Here is a 20,917-nt window from a genome sequence, read left to right as displayed (position 1 = left end):
CCGAAACCACCATACCGTATACCTTACCGTAAATTCGGTATGCGAAAAAATCATACCTTTAGCTTACCAAAATTTTTGGTATACCGAACTTCAGTATACCTTATTTTCAGTATGGAGAATTTTCATACCGATATCGTACCTCATTTTCGGTATGCCGTACCAAAGTTCGGTATACCATACTTTTGTGGTATACCTTACTTTCAATATCAATGAAAATTGAATATTTGAGTTTTTAGAATACTATTTATATTTTATAGTAATTTAAATAATATACGGGGTATTAAATACTAGTATATTTTATTCATATTATATTATATTTCACAATAAACTTTATAATTTAAAAATATATAAAATACTTTATATATTATTATATTCATATTTTACGGTATATACCTTAAATTACGGTATATACCGAATTTCGGTATGCCGCGGTATATAAAAATTCATACCTTTACCTTACCGAAATATTTCAGTAAGATATCATACCGTACCGAAAATCACGGTATACCGAAAATTCGGTATTTTCGGTATTTTTTCGGTACGATAAGGCCGGTATTTCAGCATTTCGGTATTTTTTCCCCAGCCCTAATAATATGTACTCAAATAAATATCTCGGTGCAGGATGCGCGGGATGCATTGGTCGTGCAGGTAGTAGAGCGCGGAGGCGATGTGGAGCGCGATCTTGTGCAGTATTGCTTGCGTAGTCGAAGGCTATCCTCGTGCGATCCCTGAATCATGTTATTTGTCTTAATTTCGTTGTGGATTATATAATTACTAGGTCACATTTCTATATCTGAATCTTTTAAAATATAAAAAAACATAAATTGGAGTACTGTATAATGCTTGAGACATTCTAAAAGATACTACTACTACTATTAGACAAGTATTGATTGTATAATGCTAAAATATACTGCACTGCTTATGGAGTAGATAATAGCATAAATCTAGAGTTTCCATTATATTCCTAATTCCCCCAAAGGAAAATGATAGTATATTCCAGAAAACAATGCAAAATGCAGGTAAAAGAAATCAGAAATGGCATAAAACTATTATCCACAGTTGATCATTTTTCATCTAATTTAGAAATGGCTCACTCCAAAACAGGTAAAATATGGAGTGGCGCTTCTTGCCTTATTGCACAACTCAATCACTACAAGGCTCAATCTGCTGCAACTGGTGCACCACCTGCCTAATTGCCGGCCGCTCCGTAACAGACTCGACGGTGCACATCACGGCCACGTGCAGCAATTTCACCAGTTTGTCATGTGGTCCCGCGTCCCACAGGCCGTCCGCAAACACCTCCTTCACCTGACCCTGCTCGAGCAGCATACACGCCCACGACACGATGTTGAATCCGTTTTTGTGCAAGTAGAACGAGGGGTCGAGCACCCGCTTCTCCGACATGAGCTCCAGAAGAACCACGCCATAGCTGAACACGTCCGCCCTGTCCGAGACCACCCCTGTCAGCGCATACTCCGGAGATATGTACCCATAGGTCCCAGCCACACGCGTCATGGCATGGCTCTCTGGGCCCTCGAGTACCTTGCTCAGTCCAAAGTCCGCCAGATACGCGTTGCAGTTGCCATCCAACAGGATGTTGCTAGGCTTGATATCTCGGTGCAGGATGCGCGGGATGCACTGGTCGTGCAGGTAGCAGAGTGCGGAGGCGATGTGGAGTGCGATCTTGTGCAGCGTCGCGTAGTCGAAGGTTCTCCTCGTGCGATCCCTGATGAACTGGTCGAGATTCCCTCCAGGCAGATAGTTATATATCAACATCATCTCCGGTCCACACGCGTAATAGCCCAAGAGCGTGATGAGATTCGGGTGCCTAATTTGGCTTAACGTGCTCACCTCGGCGTGGAACTGCCCCGCGCCTTGGTGCCTCTCTGCAGTCAGCCTCTTCACCGCCACATTTCTCCCCGAAGCTAATTGTGCGCGGTAGGTCTTGCCAAATCCGCCGCTTCCAATGCATTTTCTTATGTTGAAATTATCCGTTGCCTCGACTATGTCGTCAAAGGTCAGATCCACGCCTACGTCACTGAAGAGGATGACTTTCTCTGACTCAGTCGAGGCTGGAATCTCAGTCGCCGGCGTTGTCACCGGTTTCTTCCTTCTGCTATAACAGATCAGAGTTATCAAAATCATAGCCACTGCAACGAAACCAGATACCACGGATGCCACGATTAAGTTACGTAGTCGATGATCATTGCCCTTCAAACTGAGTCCTGCCTCTTTAGGAGGAGGTGCTTGAATCTGTTTCAGTAATTCTTTTTGTGTCTCGTGGCGAAGATCATTGTCTGTAACCAGGACCTCAAGAGCCAAGAAGGACGAGTAAGGAACATATGAATCGTAGATGGAAGTCCGATGATGGCAGTTCAAACTCGGGATTGGACCAGATAACAGATTCCCACTCAAATCGAGCTTCGTTACACACGATGACTGAAGATTTTCATCCAATCTCTCAGTCAGCCTGTTAGAGCTCAAGTTGAGGTATTGAAGATTAGTGCATTTTGTAGATAGTCCAAGAATATCACCTGTAAACTGGTTCCGAGCTAGGTTTACCGCCATCATGCTCTTACAACGGCCCCAATTTCTCGGAAAGTGGCCTTCAAAGCCTGCGCCCGGAGCCCACAAAATCTCGAGTTTTGGAAGTGTTGTTATATCTTCAGGAATGGTACCTCTGAAGGAGTTATAATCATTATCATGACCCAAAGCTGCATCAGAAGATCTATGAGGCGCTCTGCCACGTGGATGACTCTTCACGCGGAGAGCATTGAAGTGACCCGTGAGGACAAGAACCGACAAACGAGTACAATTCCCTAGATTCGCAGGGAGAGGCCCACTTAATCCATTTCTTGCCACGTTTAAAACTTCAAGATTTCGAAGTTTCCCAAGCTCACCAGGGATAGCGCCATGTAGTGCGTTTGACGATAGCAAAATTGTCCTCAAACGGCCGCACTTCTCTAAAGCTCGCGGAATTTTCCCTTTTAGGAAGTTATGCGACAAATCCAAATGCTCGAGATTCGCACAATCGTATCCAAGAGTACTTGGAATGTAGCCAACCAACCGGTTAAACGACAAATTTATAACTCTCAACTTCCCAAACCCCGCGAGAAAATCGGGGATGACGCCCACGATTCCATTTCCCGCTAAATTCAAAATCCGTAAGCCCCTACATTCTGACAGAGAAGGTGAAAACCTCCCAAAAACCCTGTTATACGCAAGATTAAGAACCCTTAAATCCCTCAAACCGAAGAATTCAAAATCCGAGAAACGACCAAGACAGTCATTCCCTTCAAGATCAAGCACTTGAAGATTTGTCAATCCCCATATCTCAGAAGGAACCTTACCACCAATTCCATTATAACGAAGCGATAGAACCCTAAGTTTCGTCAACTTTCCTATAACAGCCGATAATCTTCCCCCTAGAGCCCCACTAGCCACAGACCAACCCGAGCAGTTTCTCGTGATTCTAAAACCATGCAACGCCGATTCCGACTCGATAGAGCAAGGATGAGAGCCATAGAAATTACCTCTGATTTCCAGCCTCGTAACTCTGAAATCAGAACTGCAGGAAACTCCGAACCACGAGCAGTGGTCGGAGCTACTGGCATTCCAGCTGTCGAGAATCCCATGAGGATCAGAAAAGGATCTCTTCAATCCAAGAAGTGCCATTCTTTCATCAGAGGATTGTGCAGAAACAGACGACAGAATGCACAGAAAAAGCAGATCAACTGCAGCAGAAAGCAGAAAAACCTTCATCACCATCTCTGCCACCGCCGCTATTCCTCTCAATCTTCAACAAACAAAAAAGCACCACCATAGAATTCAGCACAAATTCAAAAAATAAATCTTGAAAATCAGAACACATTAGAAAGTAATAAAAGAAGAGACAAATAAGAAGAAGCAACAGAGTTTCAAAAACACTAAAAAAAGTCGCTTTAGCATCTGCAAAAAACACAGAACTGAAATGACAAAGAATCCATTTTTCCATTTCAACATTAAACAGTAGATTGTGCAGAAAACGAAAGAAAGAAACCTCAGAGTTAGCAAAACTATATCTGCTGCCTCTCTTTCTTCTGCAGATTGGTATTACTATTACTGCTTCCAAGCTTACTATTTTTTCCCAAACAATCTTTTTTCCCAAAAATCTTTAAAGCGAAGGAAGGAAGTGGGTCCCAGGAAGAAACTCTGGGTACTAGGGTGGGTCCTACTGGCTCAATGGGCGCGCAGTTTTTAGAATCCAACAGGGGTTTTCAAGCCCCCTTTTTGTTCGCCCACGTGGCACGACAGGAAATGTGGTACACGTAGTAATAACTGTCTGAAGCATAACGGCTGAGAGTGAATCCCCAAAACGGCATCGTTTTGCTTCAGTGCATTAGATACAGAGGGCAAAGAAATCTATGGACAGCATTTTATTATTAAAATTAATATTCATATTCATATTTGGAAAGGAACAATCTTGTAAATATATTTGGTGGGTTCTTCACAGAATCTTCATTTGTACAAATAAATGGAGTATTCCTTTTGAATAATGTTATAGTATTTCATAGGATTGCAGAGGGATATTAAGGAAGGTGGAAAATATTTGTCAGAGTTCATATGGTATTCCGAGTTGTAACTGAAGGCAGTAGCCCCAAAGCATTAAAGTCTGGAATTTTCTGAGATTTTCAAATTATGTGAAAATATTTTGAATCTGACTATTAGTCAGCATTCTATACAACGTTAAAGAGACCTCAAATTCCTGCTGCTTTTCTGAGTTGGGATATGTCCGCATTTATTAGTGGTTATAACAAATTTGAAAAGCAGAGAATATTTAAATACTATAAACTTTATTGGGGAATAAAGTGAACCTGGTACTAAATTAGAGAGCATTGAGTGACGAATTGGCTACTAAGCGAGCAACGATAGCAGAGCTAGTGCAACTGATTATATCTAACTAATGTAAATTGAGTTTTTTATAAGCCAAAAGCATCAACCTCTATTTCAAGGTTATAGGAAAAATAAAGGTGTCTAGATTAGAATTATCAACTAAATGCACATCTAGTTCTGTCCGAGAAGCTATAAAGCAACGACAAAGGCTCGATAAAAGAGGAAGGCCAGTTAAAGGCGCACATCATCAACAACAACATGGGCAAGAACAACAAGAACTAGAACACGAAAAGGAAGAGTGTGCCTTTTGGTTTGCTTCCTTCACAGAGCTTGGCAGCATACTGGCACGATCGAGAGGCTGGTGCTCTGGCCTTTATTTTCTCGGAAGTGGTTATCCTCCTATTTTCCGGCCTGTTAAACATTGAAAAAAATTGTTCGAACTTGGTCAAAATCAAGATTACATCTAAGTTAAGAATTAAACTGATGGCACCTAAGCTATAAAATGCTACACACATACATTTCTACTATGTGGAAGATCAGCATACGTATTATTGGAATCACAACAGTTGAAGTACAATTTCAACATTGGCACTTGAGGCAAGGCCAATAAAAGCATCTAAAGCAGCTGCCTGCCCATCTCGGATACTTCGATGGAATGCTTTGCCTCTCAAAACATTTGCACAAGCAACCTGGAAATTTACTGCAGCAGCTAGGCCACTCAAAACAATGGCACGATTTCCATGACAATTTCTTCTTTCTGGAACACAAGAGAGGAATGTTCTTTAGCCTTTGAGTACACCAATGATACGTGAACTCAATGGATGACCGAAAGGACAGCATTGTTCTTGTCTTGCAACAAGAAACAACATAATTGCAAGAATACTAAGTTCGTATGAATTGATTTAGTTGATTATGAGATAGAATGACACTCACTTTGGCAAAGCAACCATTCCATCTGGTTAGTGTTTGGAACTAGTATCGCTCGATCCTCATGCACTGTTGTCAACTTGGTTATTTACTAGACTCTCTCAAACTTCACCAATCATTCTCTTCTCTCCATGTTTCACATCCATGCTCATGGTCTTCCCCATGTCTGACCTTTTGTTCGGTTTTACTCCTTTAGTAGTTGGCGAAATTTGGTCAAACCTACCCAACTCACTCTACCTTCTTCATTATTACCCTTCAAGTGCTCCATAGACTGACACTCCTTTCTTTTGTGATTATCTCCAGCTTCTCCAGAGCTTAAGGCTTGCTCCGATTTATCTAAGTCTGCACCCGTATCGGTTGCATCATATGTACAGAAACTATCGTTCCCCATATGAATGCTGAACATCAACTCATTAGAAGAAGCACCCTCTTCCATTATCGGAGAGTCACTAATAAAGATATAAGCAGGACTACCGGGATCATAATCCTTGGGGCATTCTATTCCATCACTTGGACCGAAGGCGATAGAATTGGTAACATGTCTTTAACACACTCTTCCAACCTGCTTCAGCCTCCACAAACATTACTCTCTACTATAGAGTAGGGAGGTATAATTCGAGATTTCAATTGAACGATATCTTCACAAGAAGCATTTGATGATGTCACTATATCAGAAGAATCTGAACTTCTGGCTGAGCCTGTTCAGTTTCTTTAGTAGTAATCTCCGAACGTGGCCCACAGCCACCTCCGTGGTCTGTATTTATAACTTTAACCCCAGGAGAGAATATTACACATTTGTTATCATAAGCACTGGTTTTATCCTCTAAAAACCTCTCCATGATCCCCTTCACACTCCATAACTGAAACAAGATATACGCATCACTGAAACATAAAATTAAGGAGAATATAAATAGGGAAAAGAGTACAATATTCCAAGAACTTTATACTTTTCATGCACATCACAAATTGATGTGTGATTGAATCACATTCTAAAATAAGAGAGTTTAATTATCAACTAAAATGGTAGAACTAGCTGAATTCCTGATGCTTAAAGTCACTAAGAATGCAAGAAACAAAAACAAACTACACAGCAATTCTCCATAAGTTCAAGAAAAATTGATTTAACTGAATCATTTCTCCTGCATTTGCTCTGCTCAGATTATACTGCCACTTAACATCTTGCTAAATTTTCTCAAGATTTATTAAAATAACGGAAATGCAATTATTGCCCAACCATTTTACCGATTCACATGATCCTCGAACAAACCCAGCCAGATTCAAGATGCATACATGATACATATCTAATGATCCAATAATCATATTTCCCACACAAAAAGCATTAAATGATAAATAAATCCAAACACAAAAAATCACAAATTAGACAATACTAGTAACTTCAGCTATAATTACCACAACAATAATTGTAGTCTTTGAAGGGAAATTGAATAATCATCTAATTAAAACGGAAGGAAGAGTAGGTTTTGGGACAATTATTTTTTCCTAAGAAATATACTCGTAGATACAAAACTGCATGTTCGATCATTGACTCTATTATCAACTGCTCTCAATTCCGCCACGTGATATGCACGAGCTTCGAGAGAGGGACTCATTTGCAATTTTACCACATCTGCATTGCATAAAAAGAAGGAAAACGGCTATGAATTTATGTTCATGTGCAAATTGATCCACGAACATTTGTTTTTGTCATTTATTACCATATCAATTACTTACAGAATTTTTTACAGTAGTAATTCTTTTTAATTTTTGTGAAGACTTCAATCATTCTATAAAGTAAACTAGGAGTAATTTATAGGAGTATTATATTCTTCTAAATTATTTAAATTAACATAATTTATTTAATTCTCAACGATACAGCTATTTCAATCATTACTCAATAATACATTACAATTAGACAAAAGTAAGTTCCAATATCGTTTCTTTTCTTATAAGATATCATTTGTATGGGCAGACTTGAAGGTGATCCCATCAATTCAAGTAAATTGAATTTTTCTTAATTGTAATTATTTTAGCATGCATTAAGAAATAATCATCGAATAATTTTGTCCATAATTGAGACATCAGATGTACCAATAATGGTTTCATGATCGCATTCAAATCTAACTATAAAAAAATAACAATTGGAGTACTATAAAATAAAATCAACCAACCTTACTTATAGAAAATGTTTATTTGTTAAAAGATGAACTTGAGTATAACAAGATCGTTATCTTTAATGAATCTTTTATTTCATATATAGGCTCATAGTAAAATTAAAATGTATTAGTACTAATATTCTACATATAGAGATATTTTTTTGAGGTAGTAAAACAAATATTTATCAGATTTTATCATCTGAATTTTATTAAAACAAAAAGGAATAAAAGATAGGGCGAGACAAGTCGCCATCACCGGAAACTTCGTAACGTGCGGCCTCTCTCTCTCTCTCCCACACACACGGACTCCACTTCCAACAAGCGGGACAGTTCAAAGTGAATCGAGAATCTCCAGAGCCCAGATTCATTGAATCAAGGCGGATTCTTGTGACGAACGGTATGATCTTTTTCAACCGCCTACCTATACACACAATATACATATGATATCTAGATTAAAGAAACGGAGGTGGGGAGGTTTTGTCGTTGGAAATCAATATGTTGGATTTGTGGTGGTCGTTCTCCCTGATTAGATAAGAGATGGCATTTTCAAGAATTGAGCTTTATCTGTATATGTAGGTACAAAGTTTTCATCCTTTCTAGTGGAAATTTGGCATAGCCTAGCTTCGCCTGATGCCCTAAATTGGTTTTTGATTCTGAATTTAAGAGTAATTATATGTTTCAGCATTAAATTACTCTGTTACCGATTGCTCAGTGACTTCCTTGCATAAGTGTTAGCAGTTTCTTTTAATGGTTGTTAGTAACATAGTGTGTGAGTACATGAGGTGTGATCTTTATCTTAAATTGCTTAGTTGCCGAGTAAGATTTAATTCCTAGAATGCAGGCACTAGCCTACATCTTGAAGTCGACCGATGAAGAGAACTCTTGGATGTGAAGGTCTGGATGAGATAAAGGAGAGAAGAAGTCTAACAAAATGGCTCAACCCGGAGCTCCATCTTTCGGTGCTGATCCTGAATCTTTCGTATCTTCTCTGAACCCTTCGATCTATTATGTTAATGGTATTGGGAGGCACAATGCATGTGGGCCTGGATTTCCAGGCTTAAAGAAGAGAACTCATAATCTAGGAAATCGGTCTTGGATATTAATTGATACCAAAGGGAACTTGGAAGTTGTGGAACTGGATAAGTCTACTGTCATGAGGCGTTGTTCGTTGCCTTCCAGAGATCTGAGACTTCTGGATCCTTTGTTTATCTATCCCTCCTCGATATTAGGTCGTGAGAAGGCTATTGTTGTGAGTCTCGAACAGATTAGGTGCATTATCACAGCTGATGAGGTTATATTGAAGAACTCTGTAGAAGAGTCCGTGCAACAGTACAAATATGAGTTGTGCAAGCGTCTAGAGGTATCCAAGGATAATTATGGTAAGATACCAAAATTGCTGATATGCTTAATTTTTCATGTTTTTAATTTGAAAATTTCTGGAAATTTCTTGTCATTGATTTTTTTATATCAGGTCAATAATAAGTAGGATAGGTGATAGAAAATTGGATGTGCATGCTTCTTTGAAATCTTGATAATGATACAAGAGCTACTGAAATCTTTGTATATGTGAAAAATTAGAAGGGCAAGACGCCAGTGAAGTGGGCACATCACCACGAAGCAAAGTCTAAACAATTATTTGTGCTCCCTCTCTCTCTCTCTCTGGTCAATCACCCTATGAGTTAATCCTAGCTCTGCTAATATAATTTGCTATGTGGTTCAGACGATCTACCTTTCGAGTTCAGGGCTTTGGAGGTTGCTTTGGAACATACATGTATGTCACTTGATGCTCAGGTATGCAGTTGTGTTTGTTTTATGTATTTAGGGTCTCGATAACGGATCCAAGAATATCATTACACTGAACTTCACGAATTTAGTAGGTTAAAGATTTAGAATTGGACATATATCCCGTGCTTGATGAATTGGCCTCATCCATAAGCACCCTCAATCTAGAGCGTGTACGTAGATTCAAAGGGAGCCTTCTGGCCTTGACTCAGCGAGTGCAAAAGGTAAATTGAGTGATCTATATCTGGCACAGCCTAACATAAACTTGGCAACTTTTGATATATTACTTATTCTTGAATATTAGGTTTGTGATGAAATAGAGCATCTGATGAACGATGATGGTGACATGGCGGAGATGTATCTAACTGAGAAGAAAGAAAGAAGGGATATACTTACCGACAGTGATACATGCAATCCGATCAATATCTCAGAAGATGTAAATTTTGGATCCAAATCTGCTCCTGTTTCCCCGGTGGCATCATCTAGCGGAGTTCTCAGATTGCAGAGAGCTTTCAGCACTATGAGTACCGGCAAACACGGAAGCTTCTTGAGCTCATCTTCTGCTGCAGAAAACATCGATCAGCTTGAGATGTTACTCGAGGCATACTTTGTTGGCATAGACAACACACTCAACAAATTGCTATCGGTAAGGAAAGATTTACAATAAGCACAATTTTGTTACTGCATCAATGCTTAATTGCGTATGTATAATTTGATGCTCCTTGGCTGTGCAGCTAAAAGAGTATATTGATGATACTGAGGATTTAATCAACATAAAGCTGGTAATAGAAACAACCAATTATCTCTTCTTTTGTTTCAAGTATATCATCTTAAACGTTTAACTTACTCTTACTGCTGTAACAGGGAAATGTCCAGAATCAGCTGATTAAATTCGAGTTGCTTCTCACAGCTGCTACCTTCGTGACTACCATGTTTGCCGTCGTGACTGCAGTTTTTGGAATGAATTTCAAAGACACCGTGTTCGACGAGCCCTCTACATTTAATTGGGTACTTATAATTTCTGGAGTCTGTTGTGTAGTGGTGTATGGTCTCTTTTTGATCTATTTCAGGCACAAAAAAGTCATCCCTTAGTGGTATATTTTACTCAAGTTACATTCTTTCTCAGGAATTATCAATTGATTTGTCATTGCTGCTTATGGTTTATATTTTGAGCATAATAATTCTCCTACTTATGTAGTGTTTTATGCATTTGGTTGAAAGTGTAGAGTTATGTTGGAGAAAAACTAGTCATTTTAGTTCAGTTCTTTCTGTTTTCCACCAGACGTTCGAACGATGCCCATGAATCATTTAGTTGTCCTTCCTGCAGACCTCTATCAAGAACATTCCTAATTTGGCAAAAAAAACACATCTTTATTTTTTGACCTCATTGCTTTCTACCTGTACAAGTAAGCTATATATACACACTCAATATTTATGGTACCAGTTTGCAGCTGAAATGTACATATACACAAATCAAAATTTAAAATTAAAACCAGAGCCTGATTTCCTTCTCTCTAGTATCTGCTTTATTAGTAGCATCTCTGACTCATCACTGCCTTCATCTTCACTCATGGAATCCTCATTAGTGTGGAGGCTCATAAATGTTTGCTTATTATCCCAAATCTGGGGCATATCTTTCATGGAGTCACGGTTCCCATTCTGTATTCCGTTGGCAGAGCGACGTCCCTGGTCAATGCTCTTGCTGCCAGATTCCCCGTCGTTCTCTGATGGTTCGTCCTCTCTCATGGCGTGTTCATCACATATGCAGGTAGGACTATGGTGAGCAGATGAGGACTCTGTTTCGCTGTAAGAATATCTCCTCCCGGAGACGATGCTGTGCTGTATTCTAACTCTGTTTTGGCTCTGGGAAAGCGCAATCTCTAGGTCCTTGATGCGCGTCTCAAGCCTCGACTCTATCAGCTCATGGAGCCGCAAGCTCAGCTCCCATGGAGAAACAGAGTAATTTGCAGGTTTGGAGTAATCTGCCGTCGTATCTGTTGTTCTGCTTTCTGATTCTGTTGCATCGTCCACCATTGCTGGCTTCAGCTCGCCTCGAACGATTTCTGGTTCGAAATCTGGATCGAGCTGCCAAAAAACAGATCAAATGCACAAATTTCAGCATTCACATTAACTAGAAAATCAATCAGATATCATGTCAACAATAAAATTATTTACATATCTATGAATTTCTTACCTCAACAACACTAGATATCCCATCTTGATCAGATACATTCATGTTCAGTTCCAGCACCTCCAGTTCTGCTTGAAGCTCTGCCTCAATTCTGCTCAACAGCTCTAGGTTCTCTGCCTTGTTATCATCACTTGCTTTCGTCCCACCGGCATTCACAAGGGAAGGAGACGGGACCGGCTCTACAGTCGAGAGAGGTGAATCTTCTACTTCACCGGGAGGTAGATTGCCCTCGCTGTCCAGTTCCTTCACCGTCACCATTTCGTTCAGGTCGAGCTCTTCCTGCAAGTCTTGTACCAAACCATGCATCTGCTTTAGCTTCCTGCCCAATCCATCTACCTCATTCTTCCAAGAAGTGGTTGCACCCACTATCCCAACAGTCATCCCAGTAATGAAAAGAAGCAACGCCTCAGCTCCTGTGAAAAATCACAACAGACATCATGCCAAGGCAGTGAAATCAAGAATTCAGACATCTCTGTAAATGTCATAAACAAAGAACAAGATTGCAACCTAAATGATCATAAACGAACCTTGTGAACGCGATGATCTGCTAGAGCCCTTGCTCGGCTTCTTGAGCTCCTCAAACTGTTTTAAGGGAGAAGACGGCGTCTTGCTCTCCCTTCCCGTCTCATCCAGACAGGCATCGGACTGGCTAGGACACAAGTTTTTGCCCCACATTGCATCGGTAACCAACACTGGTCTGGCCGGAGGCATAGGTGGGGGATGCAGACATGAACTGTGCTGTTCCATATTATCCACACAAGCCCCTAAAGTGGTTAACAAAGGCCTAATCCGACATCTTCTGTTTCTTGCCAATTTGGCCTTCCCCAATTTCATGGTTTGACCATCTTCTAGCTGCTGATTTTCTCCTAAACCAACAACTCCTGCTGACATATTATAATCCTCAAGAATCCCACTTTTCTCTGGATGATAGTCACCATTAACATCTGAATGATTCTCCAAATCAAGAAGTGAATCATCTTGGCCTCTTTGCTGGGCTAATCTGCGCAATGGGCAGGTCTTATCTCTCAATTGCTGCAATAAATTTCTTGATTCTGTCTGAACATATTTGAGAGAAGGTCCACGTGGACTTTCTTTCTTGTCGGCTGAGAAATTCGGCAAGTTCTTCGCTATGCATCCAACTCCAGCAGCTGCTGCAACAACCCATAAATCCATTTACACACACGAACAGAAGCAATCAGCTAAAATTCAACCTCTTCTATCTCTAAGAGAAAAAGCCATCAACTCCACAGAATTTTGATGGGTTGAAACTCATGAGCCTCTGCAGAAAGTGAAGATCGATGCCAGAAAAAAAACCCACGAAAAAGAATGAATTTTTATCAAGAAGACCAATGAAGAAAGCTGATGCTGACTCTGAAATATGTTGATTGGATTTCTTCAAGAACAGTGGGAGTGACTTTCGCGTATTCTTGAAAAATAATAAAAATGGGAAATTCAACAAAACGATTGATCATCTGAAGGGTAATATATTATTTTTAAGAGTGGGCAAGAGAAAAGGTCAAGATTTTTCGATACAACTCATGGTCTGGATTGGAGCGCGAAGCTTTGAATTGCTAGTATTTCGTTTTCTTATTTTTTATTTTATTTTATTTTATTTTCAAGGCTGTGTTTGGCATGCCATACATGTCACTAGTGTTTTTGAGCCACTAATTGTGGATTGTGAATTTGAGACCCTCATTCAATTCTCAAATCTTAGATTTTATTCTTGAGAAAATTTCAAATTTTATTTTCCCTAATTGCAAATTTATCATGGAATAAAAGGAAAAACAATATTCTAGTCCTTTAAATGTCTTTTTTTATTCTACTATCTATAAATAAAAAAAGATCACATTGCAGTAATTGCACTATTAAAATTAGGTTGTGTTGATCAAAGTGGAGACCCTATTTTAAGCCTTAAATTTGATATTTATTTTCATTAAATTTAATTTGCTTACCCAAAACACAAAGAAAATACTACCATATTTATTATTTATTATACAAGAATATTGAAAAAGGGTGGTAAAAAATTGCAATGAACCAGCCTCAGTAAAAGACTTACTGTAGTGCAAATAGCACATAAATACTACACCCTTTCTTCAATGTTCTGAGATTACAAATGCATGTATACATACAGCCATGTAGTTGGAGGACAAAGAAAAGCATGATAAAGCTGGAGAGTGAGAAGAGCATCACGAGGCGAGGGTCGTGCTCGGGCAGCTATCGATGGTGCAGGCCAATATGTCCCTGTAGTCCCGGGATATCTTGAAGGAGTCGTAAACCTCCCCATCCCTGCTTCTCTTGTACTCGAACAGCAGGTTGGAGTGGTCGAACGCAGTCAACTTAACAAAGCCGTAGTCAAGGTCTCTGAATAAACTCCAGTTAGGTTGCAGAGGTGAGAATGGCGAGAGGCTGGCGCCTTCACCTCCAGCAGCTACGTGTATTGTGCCATTCAAACCCCCCTTGTAGTAATTCTTCTCCTTGCTTGTGCAGATGGTCTGCAGAAACATAGTGATGAATGTGTATAGATTTGTTCAAAATCATGAATCTTCCTTTCATGATAGATTGAATGAAGAATGTAGTATAGAGCTAGATTGAGTTTTTACCTGATATATAGGGCAAGTCCTTTCGTAATTATGGACATGGCCGTAGACAGCTATATCAACTTTGTACTTCTGCCACAGTTTTTGAAGGTCATCTCTCCCCATTGGTTCTCCAAACGATCCTTCGATAGCATAGCTAGCATCAGACGAGTAGCCTAGAACGCGGTGGGCAAGGAAGATCAGCCAAGGTTGCTTCTGTCTGTCTGCAGACGCCATGCAGTGCTCAATGAACTTGTATTGTTCGGTTCCCTCTCTCCAGTCATGTTCAGAGTCAGCTATGCAGAATCGGAACATGCCATAGTCCGTTGAATACCTGTACATGACATACTTAAATCACGCGTTTCTAAGCAAGAAACTAATAGCCTTTACTCATTAGGCTCTACTGATTGTAATGAAAAGGAAACTTCTGTAAAAGTTGAAATATCCGAAGTCAATTCAACATACCAGAATTTAGCTCGATTTTCAGCTGGAACGAAGAACATAGTCTCAGCTGCCACCCCACATTCTCCACCCGAATCAATGTTCTCATAAAACGAACCTGATCCTGGCCAGTCACGCTCATGGTTGCCACTTCAGGGGAAACAATCAATATTTAGAGAAAGAAAGAGAGAGAGAGCACGAAGATCCAGTTTGGCTGAAACTACGATTTACCTTGCTATCATGTAAGGCACCCTCGAAGCAATAGGCTCCACTTGAGTAGTGAACTGATCCCACTGAGAGAGATATCCTAGCATAGCAGATGAGAGAGATATCCTAGCATAGCAGATGTCTCCGTTGAATACCTGTACATGACATACTTAAATCACGCGTTTCTAAGCAAGAAACTAATAGCCTTTACTCATTAGGCTCTACTGATTGTAATGAAAAGGAAACTTCTGTAAAAGTTGAAATATCCGAAGTCAATTCAACATACCAGAATTTAGCTCGATTTTCAGCTGGAACGAAGAACATAGTCTCAGCTGCCACCCCACATTCTCCACCCGAATCAATGTTCTCATAAAACGAACCTGATCCTGGCCAGTCACGCTCATGGTTGCCACTTCAGGGGAAACAATCAATATTTAGAGAAAGAAAGCGAGAGAGAGCACGAAGATCCAGTTTGGCTGAAACTACGATTTACCTTGCTATCATGTAAGGCACCCTCGAAGCAATAGGCTCCACTTGAGTAGTGAACTGATCCCACTGAGAGAGATATCCTAGCATAGCAGATGAGAGAGATATCCTAGCATAGCAGATGTCTCCGTTGAATACCTGTACATGACATACTTAAATCACGCGTTTCTAAGCAAGAAACTAATAGCCTTTACTCATTAGGCTCTACTGATTGTAATGAAAAGGAAACTTCTGTAAAAGTTGAAATATCCGAAGTCAATTCAACATACCAGAATTTAGCTCGATTTTCAGCTGGAACGAAGAACATAGTCTCAGCTGCCACCCCACATTCTCCACCCGAATCAATGTTCTCATAAAACGAACCTGATCCTGGCCAGTCACGCTCATGGTTGCCACTTCAGGGGAAACAATCAATATTTAGAGAAAGAAAGAGAGAGAGAGCACGAAGATCCAGTTTGGCTGAAACTACGATTTACCTTGCTATCATGTAAGGCACCCTCGAAGCAATAGGCTCCACTTGAGTAGTGAACTGATCCCACTGAGAGAGATATCCTAGCATAGCAGATGAGAGAGATATCCTAGCATAGCAGATGTCTCCGTTGAATACCTGTACATGACATACTTAAATCACGCGTTTCTAAGCAAGAAACTAATAGCCTTTACTCATTAGGCTCTACTGATTGTAATGAAAAGGAAACTTCTGTAAAAGTTGAAATATCCGAAGTCAATTCAACATACCAGAATTTAGCTCGATTTTCAGCTGGAACGAAGAACATAGTCTCAGCTGCCACCCCACATTCTCCACCCGAATCAATGTTCTCATAAAACGAACCTGATCCTGGCCAGTCACGCTCATGGTTGCCACTTCAGGGGAAACAATCAATATTTAGAGAAAGAAAGAGAGAGAGAGCACGACGATCCAGTTTGGCTGAAACTACGATTTACCTTGCTATCATGTAAGGCACCCTCGAAGCAATAGGCTCCACTTGAGCAGTGAACTGATCCCACTGAGAGAGATATCCTAGCATAGCAGATGAGAGAGATATCCTAGCATAGCAGATGTCTCCGTTGAATACCTGTACATGACATACTTAAATCACGCGTTTCTAAGCAAGAAACTAATAGCCTTTACTCATTAGGCTCTACTGATTGTAATGAAAAGGAAACTTCTGTAAAAGTTGAAATATCCGAAGTCAATTCAACATAACAGAATTTAGCTCGATTTTCAGCTGGAACGAAGAACATAGTCTCAGCTGCCACCCCACATTCTCCACCCGAATCAATGTTCTCATAAAACGAACCTGATCCTGGCCAGTCACGCTCATGGTTGCCACTTCAGGGGAAACAATCAATATTTAGAGAAAGAAAGAGAGAGAGAGAGCACGACGATCCAGTTTGGTTGAAACTACGATTTACCTTGCTATCATGTAAGGCACCCTCGAAGCAATAGGCTCCACTTGAGCAGTGAACTGATCCCACTGAGAGAGATATCCTAGCATAGCAGATGAGAGAGATATCCTAGCATAGCAGATGTCTCCGTTGAATACCTGTACATGACATACTTAAATCACACGTTTCTAAGCAAGAAACTAATAGCCTTTACTCATTAGGCTCTACTGATTGTAATGAAAAGCTGTAAAAGTTGAAATATCCGAAGTCAATTCAACATAACAGAATTTAGCTCGATTTTCAGCTGGAACGAAGAACATAGTCTCAGCTGCCACCCCACATTCTCCACCCGAATCAATGTTCTCATAAAACGAACCTGATCCTGGCCAGTCACGCTCATGGTTGCCACTTCAGGGGAAACAATCAATATTTAGAGAAAGAAAGAGAGAGAGAGCACGACGATCCAGTTTGGTTGAAACTACGATTTACCTTGCTATCATGTAAGGCACCCTCGAAGCAATAGGCTCCACTTGAGCAGTGAACTGATCCCACTGAGAGAGATATCCTAGCATAGCAGATGAGAGAGATATCCTAGCATAGCAGATGTCTCCGTTGAATACCTGTACATGACATACTTAAATCACGCGTTTCTAAGCAAGAAACTAATAGCCTTTACTCATTAGGCTCTACTGATTGTAATGAAAAGCTGTAAAAGTTGAAATATCCGAAGTCAATTCAACATAACAGAATTTAGCTCGATTTTCAGCTGGAACGAAGAACATAGTCTCAGCTGGAACGAAGACTATGTCATAATTCTCCAGATCACCCACGAGCTGCCTGGTCGTGTTGAGGGAACCGTGTTGGAAATTGTTGTACTCATTGGATCCATCAGCTTCATCCTGCACAAACAATGCAGAAAAACCAGAACACACTTCTCAGTTACTTGAATCCTTCTGAGGCAGTAAAAACGCGACCAACACAGTAAAAAGTGCTTTCTGAAAGGAGTTGTAACCTTTCCCATATCGCCAAAAATGATGACTCGTTGCACAGAGTTCTGACCGGATATGGAGAAGCTTTAAACTCGTAAAGATCACTCCAAGTAATTGTATTTGTACCATCAAGCATAAAATGCCCCAGTTTATAGGTGTACCTGAACAACCAATAGTTAGGTTTTCTGAAATTTTAGATGCCGAAAACTTTACAAAAGATAAGTATCTGAAGAAGCATTATTCATGTAATATTCCTAAAAAATGGTCTGATATTATCTTGTGACATAAAACATACATTGAGTTGGGCCACAAGTCCTTCAGAAAAGCAGTATGTATGAATCCAGGGTCGCGCCATCCAACTGTTCTTGCAGGTGAACCTACAAAATATGTGATCCTCTTTCAACATTTACCACAAAACATCGAATATGGAAGCATTTCCCTATAACCGAAGGTTAAATCAATATAAAATAGGATTTAACACACCACACATGCTGCTACGATCAAATGTCAATGTAACTGCCAAGGCACGAAACCGTGGGCCTCCCTTTGGACCCCATTGAACGAAAGGCTGTGCTCCCTCAATAGCATAACCGCTAGTCCAGGTGATGGTCATCTAAGCACCGACATTTTAAAAAAAATTAGTCTTCTTCGTTTGTTAGGGGAAGCTTGAACATAACATAAAGAAAAGACAATCCTCCTCAGAACCACAAAAAATGCCTCTGCATAACAAGAGGTACTTATAAAAGGTAAGAACTCACTTCGTTCCATTCCTTCCCTTGCGCCAAACGCGGATATAGAGGCGCATTAGGATTAACAAAGGCGATTACATTTGACACAGCCAGCAGCTTTGGCTGTTCCAGGGAAAAAAGAAACAAATTAAGCATACATATATATATCCACATTTCATCATGACAACTATAACCGGACGAACAAACAGTATAATCTGTGGAGCAGGATGCTTACATTTGACACACCACCAGAAAATAAACCAAATGAAAAATTCGATCTTTGGTTAATCAACTGAAGCTTCAAAGAGCCTTTGCCTGTATCCTTGTAATTGGGATTGCTGAAATTTGCAAACTGATACTGCAGATGAATCAAACCGTACAAATATTAGTTTTTTAGATTCAAAAGTAGCGTGCTGAAACTTTTTTTGTTTCGTAGAATTACTGCAAACTGGAATCAGACGAAACCTTAATGGGTGCTGTACACAAATATGGCGGTTTAACTCTCGAGTTTTCTTTGGGGCAGGTAGATGAACTGAGAACAATGGATTGAAATTTCTAAAATTAGTTAACTGTGCGATATCAAAATATAAGGACACTAAATCCTAAAGTGACTTAAATGCATTTTCTTTAATTACCTGAAGTTGGCCGGAGAAAATACACCAATCCAGTCTTCAACCGACGGATTTGAGCTCTTATATTCCACAGTAATCCAATCTTGGTTGTTTCCCTAATATAGGAAGTTGTTTCAAGTCAAATTTAACCATCTAAGAAATCAGTTTCTTACAACAAACCAGTTTGAAAATGATAAGAGTATAACTCACAGAAAAGTGTGTAATTATGGCATCAGACAGATTGCATAAAACTTACATTGACTCCAAGAACTGAGGGAGAAGCTTTAACATACGCATTCTTATCTAAAGAAATAACAGCCTTCTCGATAGCAATTTTCGAAAGGGGTTGAACCCAGTTTGCTGTTGCCTCTTCGAGGCTCACCAGAGCCCATAAAACCACCGCGAGTTGCACAAAAACTTTCATCTCATTACACCTAAATTCAGAAATCAATGCCATTAGAAGTGAGTGAGGAGATATTAGCCGAGCTTGCAAATGTGTAGTTCGAAACGCCCATTAACATAACTTCTTGAATATCTCGAATTGCATTTTCTTGCTCTAGATATTAAAACAAACTCATTCAATGCCTAACTAGAAATATGCTACAAGAAACTTAAATCTACTGTTTACAAGTCCATGAGCCAAAGATAACCAAGAAATCATTCAGTCATGCGCATTCTTAATCATTGCATCACCCCACAATCCCCACCCCACCCTACACACAGCATGGCTTGGTTATCCCAAAAGCTGCAAGTGGGCATAAGAAAGTCAAAGCTACTACCACTACATCAACATTAGAGCATCCACAACCGTGCTCTTGCCAGCGGCACGGTTGTGGGCCCGGGCGGTACTATTCATGCCTGCTCTCTGGCAAGAGCACAACACCCACAACTGTGCTCTTCCGCAAGGACGAGCACAATTAATATAAAATTCAATTACACAAAAACATTTCCATAATATTAAAATTCATTTAAAACCCACAATAAATATTACAAATGACAAATAAAATTAAACATTGCATAATTAAAATCCTAAAAATTAAAAATTACATAATTAAAATCCTAAAAATTAAAAATTACATAATTAAAATCCTAAAAATTAAAAATGACACTACTCGTTGCCGAATTTCGCCCACATGTGGTTGATTAGGTCTTCTTGTAGTTGATTGTGGATTCGAGTATCGCGCATTGTGTGTCTTGTCTCGATCCTCTGGCCAACCGTCGTATGCTCGCCTCGGCGTAGGGGAGACCTCGCTGTTGAGCTTCCGGCTTCGTCCTCGTCGTAGAAGCTAGCCGCCCTCGGCCCTTCGTCGGCTATAATCATGTTGTGTAATATAATACACGTGAACATGATGTCGGCGATATTATTCACGTACCACAGCCGAGCCGGGGCCTTCACAATGTTGAATCGAGCTTGAAGGACCCCGAAGGCTCTTTCGAGCTTCGTAAGCGGCACGATGTTGTTCGTAGTATTCTTGTTCTTCGCGTTCCGCTTCCGCCATAATATGGGTGAAATCCATTTGAGATTTTGAGTGGGTGATGAATGTGTTGATAGTTTGTATGAGAAT

At 40.0% G+C, this 20,917-nt stretch overlaps 3 protein-coding genes and 1 pseudogene across 11 annotated transcripts; 1 reads left to right on the top strand and 3 right to left on the bottom strand.

Moving 5' to 3' along the window:
- Positions 1-968: 968 nt before the first annotated feature.
- Positions 969-7,443, bottom strand: LOC121794894 (LRR receptor-like serine/threonine-protein kinase RPK2). Of its 5 annotated transcripts, XM_042193283.1 has the most exons (5): positions 7,210-7,443; positions 5,806-6,659; positions 5,390-5,629; positions 5,177-5,283; positions 969-3,796 (listed from the first exon to the last, which is right to left on the bottom strand). In XM_042193283.1, the coding sequence occupies exon 5, from the start codon at positions 3,766-3,768 to the stop codon at positions 1,144-1,146; it is 2,625 nt and encodes an 874-aa protein (XP_042049217.1). In that variant the 5' UTR covers positions 3,769-3,796; positions 5,177-5,283; positions 5,390-5,629; positions 5,806-6,659; positions 7,210-7,443; the 3' UTR covers positions 969-1,143. The 5 variants fall into 5 exon arrangements, with proteins under 5 accessions (XP_042049217.1, XP_042049218.1, XP_042049215.1 ...); XM_042193284.1 differs by having other exon boundaries at positions 969-5,283; positions 5,806-6,681; XM_042193281.1 differs by having other exon boundaries at positions 969-5,283.
- Positions 7,444-8,164: 721 nt separating this feature from the next.
- Positions 8,165-11,638, top strand: LOC121794893 (magnesium transporter MRS2-5-like). Of its 5 annotated transcripts, XM_042193280.1 has the most exons (8): positions 8,165-8,349; positions 8,794-9,331; positions 9,673-9,743; positions 9,830-9,958; positions 10,039-10,380; positions 10,469-10,516; positions 10,599-10,742; positions 11,503-11,638. In XM_042193280.1, the coding sequence occupies exons 2-8, from the start codon at positions 8,884-8,886 to the stop codon at positions 11,515-11,517; spliced, it is 1,197 nt and encodes a 398-aa protein (XP_042049214.1). In that variant the 5' UTR covers positions 8,165-8,349; positions 8,794-8,883; the 3' UTR covers positions 11,518-11,638. The 5 variants fall into 5 exon arrangements, with proteins under 5 accessions (XP_042049214.1, XP_042049209.1, XP_042049211.1 ...); XM_042193275.1 differs by lacking the exon at positions 11,503-11,638 and having other exon boundaries at positions 8,166-8,349; positions 10,599-10,898; XM_042193277.1 differs by lacking the exon at positions 11,503-11,638 and having other exon boundaries at positions 8,166-8,349; positions 8,787-9,331; positions 10,599-10,898.
- On the bottom strand, positions 11,085-13,609 carry LOC121794892. Its single transcript, XM_042193274.1, has 3 exons — positions 12,453-13,609; positions 11,929-12,338; positions 11,085-11,819 (listed from the first exon to the last, which is right to left on the bottom strand). Exons 1-3 carry the CDS (start codon positions 13,096-13,098, stop codon positions 11,208-11,210), a joined length of 1,668 nt encoding a protein of 555 aa, XP_042049208.1. The 5' UTR covers positions 13,099-13,609; the 3' UTR covers positions 11,085-11,207.
- A 278-nt stretch (positions 13,610-13,887) lies between these two features.
- Positions 13,888-20,040, bottom strand: LOC121794891 (annotated as a pseudogene).
- Between the last annotated feature and the right edge of the window lie 877 nt (positions 20,041-20,917).

Source organism: Salvia splendens, chromosome 3, assembly GCF_004379255.2.
Source record: "Salvia splendens isolate huo1 chromosome 3, SspV2, whole genome shotgun sequence".
In the NCBI taxonomy this organism is placed as follows: Eukaryota; Viridiplantae; Streptophyta; class Magnoliopsida; order Lamiales; family Lamiaceae; genus Salvia; species Salvia splendens.
The sequence above is the reverse complement of the archived record's forward strand: the minus strand, read 5'-3'. Positions and strand labels throughout refer to the sequence as shown.

Coding starts and splice junctions, on each gene's coding strand:
- LOC121794892 (XM_042193274.1), bottom strand. CDS start 13,098: ATGGATTTATGGGTTGTTGCAGCAGCTGCTGGAGTTGGATGCATAGCG. Junction 12,339..12,452: donor CAGATCATCGCGTTCACAAG/GTTCGTTTATGA, acceptor GATTTTTCACAG/GAGCTGAGGCGTTGCTTCTT. Junction 11,820..11,928: donor GGATATCTAGTGTTGTTGAG/GTAAGAAATTCA, acceptor GTTTTTTGGCAG/CTCGATCCAGATTTCGAACC.
- LOC121794893 (XM_042193275.1), top strand. CDS start 8,884: ATGGCTCAACCCGGAGCTCCATCTTTCGGTGCTGATCCTGAATCTTTC. Junction 9,332..9,672: donor GGTATCCAAGGATAATTATG/GTAAGATACCAA, acceptor TATGTGGTTCAG/ACGATCTACCTTTCGAGTTC. Junction 10,381..10,468: donor CACTCAACAAATTGCTATCG/GTAAGGAAAGAT, acceptor TTGGCTGTGCAG/CTAAAAGAGTATATTGATGA.
- LOC121794894 (XM_042193285.1), bottom strand. CDS start 3,768: ATGGTGATGAAGGTTTTTCTGCTTTCTGCTGCAGTTGATCTGCTTTTT.